Raw genomic sequence first — 11675 nt, forward strand, 5'->3', positions numbered from 1 at the left:
TTTTTATTTATTTCTTTAATCGGAATGGGAAACTAGCCTGCAGCTGTCAGACCATTATATACATTAATAGTACTACAGACATCACGTTATGTCATGCCCGTAACATCACTCATGCATTGTCAATCTAGATTTCAAGTTATTTTTTAACCGCCTTGTAATCGGGTAAGGTCTGTACACTACATTTAGTTCACATTTAAAACATAGCACCTGTAATTAATATTACTTTCTCTTTGTGATTTCGATTTTGTAACATTTATAAATAGACAATTTATGGACTTCATAATAATAGAATAATCCAATAAAATAAGAGATTACAAAAATAATAAATTTCAGTTTTTTTAAATATTTACAAGCATTGTGTTTAGTACAGTAGGTACTGGAAGTATAAGTTGACCTAAACAGTCACTATGATCAGAACCCAATCTCTGATACTGTATTGAATATTGATTGTAACCTTTTATTGTTAACTTATTAATTAATATTACAATCGAATAGTAAAGTTAATTGAAAAATATTTACTTATCAACTTAAAGAACTAAATTTGCTGTTTATCTACAACAGCAAATTTAGTACAAAGCAAAACCATATCGCGAGTACAGGAGCCCTGTTGTATTGATAGTGGATATATTTATAATATAACATAATACATAATATATATAACATACTTCCATAGAGTCCAATATACGCAACTCGTGAGCCGCAAATCGTCAACTTATACTTGTTGCCACAGACGTAGATAGAAATAGATGCAAGTGTTACCTCTACATGAGATCTGCTATACATTATCAACCATACGTCCCCCTTTAATACTCCCCCGCCGAGCAAAGACATCCCCGTATTTCAAACAAATATTTCCATTCGTTGAGTGTCAATATAAGTACATTATTCCTATTTCAAAAGGTTAGAGGTAGATTATACTGTCAGTGTTACATCGGTACCAGACGTTGATGCGCCGCGAGGTGCTTCGCCATACTGCCAGAAGCATTTTTTTAAATTTTGATATGGTAAAGTGTATTTTACCTATTTTATTCGCTTTTCTCGTCACCCCACTTCTGTGACATGAAAAATTGGATGTGTTGCTGCATCGATTTAAATCTATTCCTGTACTTGTAGCACTGTATAAAGTACAATTTGAAAAAATTATAAACTAAACATAATTATGTATACCTATAATGGCAAGTGAGGTATTATTAGTACTAATTTAAGACGAACGGCATGGTTGACATCTACTCACAGAGTGACTTTCTCCTAGGACTACAGAGTCTGATTCAATTGGTGGTCCTTCACTGTTGTCATGTTGTCTCTGAAAAGATATACATATGTGTTATACATTAATAATTCTGCAGAGACACGCAAATAAAACAGCAGTAAAATAAACATATTAACACTTATGTATAAGACAAGAATTTTAAAATTAGGAATCAGTTATATTTCATAAACTGTTATGTACATCATGGTCAGGGGTCATATGTGAACCTTTAGCCACAACCTCCATGACTTGGTTTCACCTGGAAATTATCATGATAAATTCCTACTGAATTCACCACAATGGGCTAATAGACCTGATTTCATCCTAATCATATTATCCTCCACTGGTGCATCACATTTGCACACCAGCATTCTTATTATTAACAATCAGTAAGCTATTATTACTTGCACAGAATTTAGATTCCATTTACACTGATTGAAAATGTTACTTTTTACCAACATTTTTTGATTTGGCTCTGACCTGAGTGTATTTAGTGTTGCAGATAATATTTGAAGCTTGTTTTCATAACTACCATACAACATAAAACTAAACCATTGTGATATTATTTAGCACAGTTACAAGAAAAAAGACAAGTTAGGTAGGATCTAATTTCCTATTAGAACACGGTAAGTAATTTGTTCCCAATATTATTAAACCTAATAACTTTAAATGACCCTTAATTCTAAAAAACTTGCATACAGCAATACAGCAATAAAGTATTAAAAAAACATCCATTATTGTCTGTAGTTTCAAGATATTGGCCGTCATTGTATTTTATTATCAACATTCCATAAAAAAATTGCATCTTTTGGTGATTGGTGGAATTTTTATTCCTAATAAATATGGGGTGAACCTAACAATTTGCCCACAACACTCTAAGCAAATTTAAATTCCAAATTAGTAGGGGTTGCTGCTATCACTATTATTCTTACTGAGTTTGTTAAAAATGTATTCCAATCCAAACAAGACAAAACACACATGGCTGAGATTAAAACAAAGGCTCATAATGATATAAAGATAGCACTTTTGATTTTTCTATCTAATTTCTTTTAAAGGCAGTAGTCATCTTAGTTATTCTATTTTCATAATAATTTGTTCATTACACAAAGTAGAGAAGGTAGAAGTAGGTTGTACATAATAATGACTGTTGAATCCATTGCTACTATATAGAGCATGACCTAGTCTGGTTTACAGACGGGTCCAAAATAGGAGATGATGTAGGATGTGGAATATGTGGTGTAAAACCCAAAATCTGCAACTATATAGGCTTAGGAAAATACGCCTCAATCTTTCAGGCAGAGACTTACGCCTTAATTAGATGTCTGGAAGTAATCCTAAGCCTCAACTACATCAATCAGAACATATACATTTATTCGGACAGTCAAGCTGCTCTACTAGCACTTAACTCGTACGAAATCCGTTCTAAACTTATTAGAAACTGTATCCTGCTACTAAATGAAGTAGGAAGCAGAAATAATATTATACTGAGATGGGTCCCCGGGCATTCAAATATTGAAGACAATGAGAATGCCGACCATCTGGCAAAGTTAGGGGCAAAAACCGTCCAACTGGGCCCCGAACCCTTCTGTGGTGTGCCTCGTTGCCTAAAACTGGGACATCTCAAATTAATAACCAAACGAGAAGCACTGAATCACTGGCAAGAAATGCCAGGATTAATACATTCAAAAGACCTTATATCGGGCTTCTCGACCAAATACTCCAATAGATTACTGCAATTGAGTAAAAACAACATATGCATGATGACTAGGGCCCTCACAGGACACTGCAAATTGAACAAGCATATGGCTAAGCTAGGCCTATGCACGACAAGTATCTGCAGATTCTGCCAAACTGAAGAGGAAACGCCGCTTCACATCCTATGTGGTTGTAGCCCACTCATGCATAAACGAAATATCTCCTTTGGAAAGTTTACACTCTTTCCCGAGGAGATAAAAACGATCGCTCCTAAGAATATCCTTCAATTCTTGTCCCTGACGGGTCTAGGTAGCGAACTCTGAAAAGGGCGAGCACAATAGATCTATGTAGGTCGCAGTGCTACAGGTGCTACACATCTGACAATAGCCCAAACAACCCAATAAAAAAAAAAAAAATACTGTATACGAGACATTGCCAGGTGCCATTCACATGGTTACCCTAGAAACCAATACCTGAAACTGATTTGTTATGATTGGCTAAATGACCTGACCTCATGTTCAAATTGTCACACTGGTACCCTTAGCACAGGAAATTACAATTATCCATTATAATTCTTTAATAAAAAATGTTGATAAATTACCTTTAATTCTGTAGCCAAACTACGGAATGTGTCTTCAACATTGGTATTGTCTTTAGCTGATGTCTCCATTACAAACATTATCTCTGGAACATAGCGGCAGAAAGATTTTGGTTCATCCGGCTCCACTTCTCTTTGTTCTGTTAGGTCACACTTGTTGCCAATCAATGAAACAATAACATTGGAGGATGTATACCTTCTAACCTCTTCTATCCATTTTTGAAGTGATAGAAATGTTGATCTTTTTGTTATGTCATACACTAAAACATAAAATGTACACATTGAACCACTGAAACAATTCATGACAATGATTAATTTATCATCAATAATTTTTTTAACTGTTATTTAAATATTAACGTTACAAATATTCTAACAAACAGCTTTGAAGTTTAGCCAAACAAGGATTTCCTCTATGGATACACATTTTTCAATTTATATCTTGAATCTACATGTAATTAAATTTTTTTTTTTAATAGATAGCACCTAAAAATGTTTACTTAATCTGCATAATTTAACACCATTGTAATTTTTTGTAACAAGCTGGACAGATATGGGCCTTTCTCCACTAACAGGAAAATCATGGTCCAAGCATTTTTTTTTACTTTGCCTATATTAATGCATAGTTTTATTTATTAAAACACATAATATATAACCTGTTATTTAAGGAGCCAAGCTTAATCAATATTTAGAATCATAATTATTTCATAAAATTGGTCTGAAAGTCACTAAAAACAGTCCTCTGTTATGTCCTAATTCCGGATCGAGTATGATTGGGCTCGGTTTTTATTAGTTGTTATTAAAAATGTAAAATCTTATAAGTCCATGAACATAAAGAATATTGAATGCATGTGAACAAAAAACAATTATAATTTTAGAGATTTTTTTTTACTAAAAGGTAGTGTTCGAATTTTTCCGATACATTTGTGAACAGTCCACTGTCACAATTTGAATATCGCGCCACAAAAATATTAAACACTAGTATGGGTATATTTCGCGTGAAATGGAACGTTAACAGTGTGAAGTTTACTCGGTCGTCATGCTGAACAAGTCTCCAAGATTTTGCGCAGTGACAACTTCGCGTCTGTGTGGGAGCCACGTCTCTGTAATGTTGAGTGAACATTCCTCTGGTAAGTCTATTTTACAGTGTTTTATGTGTTATAATTATATTTATTTAATAAAAAAATTGCTCAGAGTGATATAGACCTGTTTCTGTGTTGTGAAGTAATATTTAAACTGATACGTGGTATGACATTTTTACGTAAAAATAACAGTCCTCTGTACAACAGTCCTCTGGAAATTTATAATACAGAGGACTGTTTAATGGGACAGAGGACTGTTTTATTTGACGTCCGTGTAGTTTATTAATAGTCTTTATAGTCTGCACTAAACTACTCACTCCAGGAGGTTATATTGAGACATTAGTATAGAGGCTATTCAACGAAGATGTTCCGCAATTAACTTGTTCACGATTGACGATAAAGCCATCCAAGAATTGACAGACGACATTCAAAATGAAACAGTTAATTTAAAAAACTTTAATGGCTCTATAAAAATACATCAAGTTAAGGCTGAAATATTAAGAAGTCCTCTGGAATTAGCTCCGCAATTAACTTGTTCACGATTGACGATAAAGCCATCCAAGAATTGACAGACGACATTCAAAATGAAACCGTTAATTTGAAAAACTTTAATGGCTCTATAAAAATACAAAGTTAAGGCTGAAATATTAAGAAGTTTAAGTTGCACTTGTGAAGTTGACGAGTGCCAGCATTTCAATTTAGGAGTGTTAGAGTACAAAAACAAGACAAAACTTAACGTAGATGATATTTACACAGACTCTGAAAGTGAAAACATGGACAACTCACAGGATTCCACAATGGAGACCCACAACGACGTTGTACTGGCTGGACCTAGTTCAATCAACCAACAGAATTACACTATCACATCTTGATTGCATGATTGGTGATTACATCGTGGTTAAATTTCTAGTAAGAAACACTGAATATGCTGATACATAGACACGGAAGAAGGCGAACTAACAGTAACCTTCTTAAAAATTTGTGATGCTAAAGGACACACATTCAGAGGCGATGAAAACGAAAATTTCTATATGTGATACAGTATTAAATAAAGAAGAAAATTTATTTGATTGCAATTAATAATTAATATTGTGTTTTTTTTTCAAATAAACATTGATATAAACTGTCCTCGGGGTGGAAAAAACAGTACTCTGGGTGGCAAAACAGTCCTCTGCCACATTTTTTTACAAAGTTGCCTATAATTCGAAAAATAAGGGAAAATTACAATGGTTTCTTGTTCATATGCATTTATATTATGACTATCTATCGATTTAACATATTATATTTTTAATTTTGTTGAAAAATAGGTTGGGACAAATTTCAATAGACAAGTTTCCAGTTAGTAGAGAAAGGCCCATATAGTTTTATTAACTGAATGTAGTAAGTACATGATTTCACACAATTTTTGTTGCATGTTTAAATTAATTACATTTACATATAATACCTACCTACTATTACTCCATTAGCAGAACGATAATAGCTCTGTGTGATTGTCCTGAATCTTTCTTGTCCTGCAGTATCCCATATCTGAAGCTAAATTAATTATATTATTGGGATATACATTAATTAGATATTAGATAGATATATTATTAAATAGATATTTAAACAATAAGCTTTAGCAAAAATAAAACAAATGTATTTAAGAAAGTATTAGATAGTGTGTAGATGCTTGTTTACGACCATTGTGATATAAAAATAAATAAGTATTATTTAATTTTGTTTACACCATGTAAATATTATAACTGATAAGTACTTACTTATAAAAATTACACAAATCATCCAGTCAATGTTTTTTAAATATATTATGTTATTCCTTGGTTGCATTTAGTATTATTAAATATTAAATGCGTTTCCAAATAATAAAAATGAATCAATAATCAATAAATAGTTATAAAATGATGTTATTCGTCATTAATACTCGTAACTGATGGGCGGATACCACTAAAACTAGAGTTACACGACGAGCATCAGATGTAGGTGTAATAGATGTTTATTTTGATTCGATAGAAAACAATAGTAATAAACATTACAGTAATGTAACTACTGACCTTGACTTTCTTCCCGTCTACTATTAACGTTTTCATAGAAAAATCTACGCCTATTGTATTTCCGTGACTTTCTATAAAATTCCCAGACTTCAAACGTTGAACAATGCATGTTTTTCCTGTTCCGCAATCACCAATTAATACTATTTTGAATAGATAATCAAACTGTTCGTCTGGAATGCTCATAAGTGTGTTAGGATTGCGGTTGCTCATTTTCAAAAATAATTATACTATAATTAATTTATGAAATTATTGAAAATTTCTGTTTACAACTACATATATGTGAAATGAAATTTGACAATGATTTGTCAAGTTGACATTTCCGTGTCTTATAACATTGGCATTTTATAGAATTTGTGTCTGGCAAGGAAATTATAACTGGCTGCCATAGCTAATTTGTATGTTTTCATTACAACACGATGGTGTTAGGAAGTATTAAGTAAACTAATATACGGGAGCGCCGCCGCCGCGCCGCCGCGAAGAATCTATGTACTTATATTTTTTATATCAATACTCCAAACTTTAACAGAAGCACCTTAGGACTGGATAGCGCTGTATGAATATAAAATCATATGAATATGGCACAGACCTTAAGTTAGGTTTAGTTGTAAATATTTTTCTGTTTTTATATACACATAGGTGTTTTTGTTTCTATTTTTTATAATGATTTTAAGAATATACTTCGGGGGTTCTGGCAATATTTTACAGGCAATCTTTTATCCAGAGATGTAAAACGTAATAAAAAAAAAAATTTATGTTGTCAAATTCAAATTGTCAAATTTTACTCTATTGAACTTGTAAAGTTATCAATTTAAATTTTAATATAATGTTATTTATAATATACTACATTTTGCATTCAATTCAACTTCTTTATTAGTTTTCAGTATATATAGGAAGGAAGGAAAATAATATATTGGAAAGATGTGTCGACCAAAACTTATGTATTTATTACTTATTGTCTTATTCTTCACCTGTTTCTGTGAAGGAATAGAGGTATTTATCTTATTCTTATATTTGTACTGATAACAATATTGAAAAATATTACAATATTTGTATTTGTAATAATTGCAGATACCGGAACAGTTTCAAAAATCGAACCACACTAATAATTGGGCGGTATTGGTGGACACATCAAGATTTTGGTTTAATTACCGGCATGTAGCTAATGTATTATCTATTTATCGTAGTGTTAAAAGGCTAGGAATACCAGACAGTCAGATTATTCTTATGATATCTGATGATATGGCCTGCAATCCACGAAATCCTCGCCCAGCAACTATATTTAATAATGCACATGAACAAATCAATGTTTATGGAGATGATGTTGAGGTGGACTACAGAGGGTATGAAGTAAGTATTGATTTGATTTTTTCTATAATGTAACTTATATGTATGTACTCAGTAAAATGTAATTTTAAATATCTTAAAGGAATGTACCTAATTTGTGACTCATATAATAATAAAGTAATTATTATCTAGAATTATATTAGTAAAAAGGAAGACATTTCACTAAGACATTACTAAGTATTTTCTTAGTTTAGAAACTCATTTTTAATATGTATTTGTTGTTAATTAAAACCCATTTATTCCATAGTAGTAAGTTACTATTTACTTATGTATCATATTTCAGGTTTCAGTAGAAAACTTCATTCGTTTACTAACTGGAAGAGTTCCACCAGACACACCTCGCTCGAAACGGCTGCTTACCGATGAAGGCAGTAATATATTAATTTACCTTACTGGACATGGTGGAGATGGTTTCCTTAAATTCCAGGACTCAGAAGAAGTGACTAGTCAAGAATTAGCTGATGCTCTTGAGCAGATGTGGCAAAAGCAAAGGTAATAATTTATAGAAACGTAAAAGACATATCATATATAATTATAAATTGTGTGTTATTCACACAGTAGCATTATTTAGAAAAGAAAAATATACAAAACAACAAATGTACTATTGCAATTATTAAACCAGGCAGTTAGATACATTGCCTATTGTAGTGAATATCAACATTATTATTCATACCTTTTTGTGATTACAGTTTTATTATTAGTAGAACTTAAAAGTAACTGTATTAATTGATACAACTTAAATATTGATTTATTTTGCTATAATTAATTTGAGCAGTAATAGAAAAGTCTTTTAAAGGTATTTACCATTATTTTTATTAATTATTTATTTTTCAGATATAATGAAATATTTTTCATAATTGATACATGTCAAGCTTCTTCTATGTATGAAAAATTTTACTCACCAAATATATTGGCCACAGCCAGCAGTTTAGTGGGTGAGGACTCACTTTCTGTAAGTTACAATGTATTTACTTTCTTCGCTTTAAAAATATACTTGAGGGTAATGTGTATATCAAACTAAAATAATGTTTATGAAAAATTAATGATGTCCCACATATTTCAATACCAGTAAATAATGAATGGGTAACTGACCATTGCTATCTGTTTAATAGTTCTAAAAAATATTTACTACACTCATTATGTTAAGTTACCCAGTTTTATGAATACTACACACTAATACATTAGGTATTTGTTTACTTACAATAGCTTTTCCATAATGACTGACTTGTAAACAAATGAAATATTATATAGGTTGCATAATCTTACAAATACAAGTAATATTGAATATTTTCAGCATCATGTGGATTCTGCAATTGGTGTGTACATTATTGATAGATATACATATTATGTATTGGAATTTCTCGAAAATGTACACCCGACCAGCAAGAGGACTATGTCAGAATTTGTAAGTGTCTGTTCATTTTCAAATATATTATTGCAAATATTTCTATCAAAAGTGTACTACTTGAAAATTAAAATTATCATACAATCTTATCGATTTATCTATATGTATGGTATTCTATTAGAGCTCATTCTCCTTGACTTTATTTCCATTCTGAATGTAGTGGTAGTAGGTATTGTTTTTAATTGATTTAATGAAATTTGTATAAATTGTAGTATACCAAAAATGTTACTTTTTACTGGTTACTCGTGTTTGAAATAGTAACGATAATAATATAATTTTTTAATAATATAAAACAATGTCCTATTATTTTACTATGAATTGCAGAGTCTGGCTTAGTGGTATATAAGTTCCACGTTGTAGGAAAATGTGTTGTACTTTCGTATAAAACGCTTGTATGACCTTGTAATATATTTAAATATGTGAAAAAGATTCACGCTTCTTTTCTCATTAAAACGGGTTTAAACTTATTAAGGAATAACTATGTTATGAGCTATTATATAATTTTAAACAAAATATTAATACATATTGGAAAATTCTTGGAAACGGAGAATTCTTACGTTATATGGGAGAATACAGGTGTTATACAAGAGACATAAATCGCGACGTATACCACTACAGCACGATTTTGTAAGTTGAAATCTAGCCGACATGAAAATTAAAACTTTGTATCAATTTATATTTCTGACTAACTCTAGTGAAGGAACCACCAATATCAAACCAAAAATTAATCCAAGAGATGGCCGATATAATAGAACGAGCTAAATTGTCACATGTCGAGAGTTACGTTCAGAACGACTTCGACAATTGACAATGCAGAGACATTGCCAATTGTCGAAGTCGTTCTACCGACTACGAAGACTACCCCTTTGAGTATATTAGTCGTAACGGTATCTTGGTGTTTGTTTGACTTGGAATTGTTATCTTTATAGCTGGCTGTTTGCCCAAAGAGTGCATGTTTATCAACAGTTGGAGTTCGTCGGGATCTATTTAAGAGGAATCCTGACAAGGTGCCTATTACTGATTTCTTTGGGTCAGTGCGGCCAGTTATAATTACCACTGAGCCTATTAACATATTGGAAATACCAAAGAGAAAGAAGACTGTCACGTAAGTCATTCCAATATTTAGTTGATCAATACTCAAGAAATAAACATCATGTTAGTGATTACGTCTGATACGGCGAATGATTATTAAATGTTGGTAATTTATATGTCCTAATACGAAACTAATATGTAAACTCGACTAAAAATAATTGTCAAAAACGCACAGATGTCGAAGATGTCGCATAATATACACGCACATATTATACTTGTTATCCTGTAATTTCACTGCTCAATCTGCAACCTACAACTGAAACACAGCTTATAAAGCAAGTTTGGCTTTACTTGGCGGCTGAAATAGACGACTCTATCAAATTATATGTGTTGCAATAACTGCTAGTATTCTTTATTGTTACTCTCTTCTGTACATTTATTCTACATTTATTTTGGTTTTTATGTTACAGAAATAAATCTACATCATCTGAGAAGCTTGAATATCTTCCACAATTTCCTGTACATTTATTACAAACTACAAAGTGATACCAATGACGTTAGTAATAAATTGTATGACCATAAATTTAGTGTTTTTTTTGTCTGAGGGTAAATGAAAGGCGTACTGAAATATTAAATAGGTAATTTATTTTTCTATAAGTACTAAGAATATTTTTTTTTGTTTAACATTATGTAAACACAACCAATTTAGTTACAGTTGGAATCTATAACATAACATGCAATTAGCAACAAGTTTTACTGCATCCGCATCTCACAAATTGATATGAGATCAAAATCTAAAGGACTATAGCACCATTTCAGTTACATTCATAGGCCATAACTTTTGGTCTAATATTCTTTCCATACTAACTACAACGCTCATACTTTACTCAGGGTGAAAGCAAATAAATACTACATTTAATTAATTACTTGAAAATTTCTGCTGCTTATACATTATCTAGCTGTATTCTATGTCTTTTTGTTACTCCATAAAGTACAATTTTGTATAATTTATGTATGCATTATACATATAATAATATCCAACAATATCAAAGTATCCAAATGTTTTTCATATATATACACAATAAAATTTGTACCATTTTAATTTCCAACGAAATCATATTAATGTTTTTAACGTAAGCAATGTCTCATTCCTAAGCTACTAATAACTAAACCACATTGCCACTATGAAGGATATCTCTCCTACAGAATGGCAATGTGATTCTTA

General features: G+C 31.3%; 2 protein-coding genes across 2 annotated transcripts; one reads left to right on the plus strand and one right to left on the minus strand.

Moving 5' to 3' along the window:
• Positions 1-596: 596 nt before the first annotated feature.
• Positions 597-6949, minus strand: LOC131853805 (ras-related protein Rab-43). Its single transcript, XM_059204848.1, has 4 exons — positions 6670-6949; positions 6070-6154; positions 3546-3802; positions 597-1303 (listed from the first exon to the last, which is right to left on the minus strand). The coding sequence occupies exons 1-4, from the start codon at positions 6877-6879 to the stop codon at positions 1202-1204; spliced, it is 654 nt and encodes a 217-aa protein (XP_059060831.1). The 5' UTR covers positions 6880-6949; the 3' UTR covers positions 597-1201.
• A 469-nt stretch (positions 6950-7418) lies between these two features.
• Positions 7419-11033, plus strand: LOC131853885 (putative GPI-anchor transamidase). Its single transcript, XM_059204967.1, has 7 exons — positions 7419-7659; positions 7738-8016; positions 8297-8505; positions 8848-8965; positions 9308-9418; positions 10348-10523; positions 10921-11033. Exons 1-7 carry the CDS (start codon positions 7588-7590, stop codon positions 10994-10996), a joined length of 1041 nt encoding a protein of 346 aa, XP_059060950.1. The 5' UTR covers positions 7419-7587; the 3' UTR covers positions 10997-11033.
• Positions 11034-11675: the final 642 nt, after the last annotated feature.

The sequence above is a fragment of the Achroia grisella genome, unplaced genomic scaffold (genome assembly GCF_030625045.1).
Source record: "Achroia grisella isolate CSIRO2021 unplaced genomic scaffold, CSIRO_AGI_Agris_v1 utg906, whole genome shotgun sequence".
In the NCBI taxonomy this organism is placed as follows: Eukaryota; Metazoa; Arthropoda; class Insecta; order Lepidoptera; family Pyralidae; genus Achroia; species Achroia grisella.

Coding starts and splice junctions, on each gene's coding strand:
- LOC131853805 (XM_059204848.1), bottom strand. CDS start 6,879: ATGAGCAACCGCAATCCTAACACACTTATGAGCATTCCAGACGAACAG. Junction 6,155..6,669: donor TAGACGGGAAGAAAGTCAAG/GTCAGTAGTTAC, acceptor TAATTAATTTAG/CTTCAGATATGGGATACTGC. Junction 3,803..6,069: donor TGCTAATGGAGTAATAGTAG/GTAGGTATTATA, acceptor TTTATGTTTTAG/TGTATGACATAACAAAAAGA.
- LOC131853885 (XM_059204967.1), top strand. CDS start 7,588: ATGTGTCGACCAAAACTTATGTATTTATTACTTATTGTCTTATTCTTC. Junction 8,017..8,296: donor TGGACTACAGAGGGTATGAA/GTAAGTATTGAT, acceptor ATCATATTTCAG/GTTTCAGTAGAAAACTTCAT. Junction 8,966..9,307: donor TGGGTGAGGACTCACTTTCT/GTAAGTTACAAT, acceptor GAATATTTTCAG/CATCATGTGGATTCTGCAAT.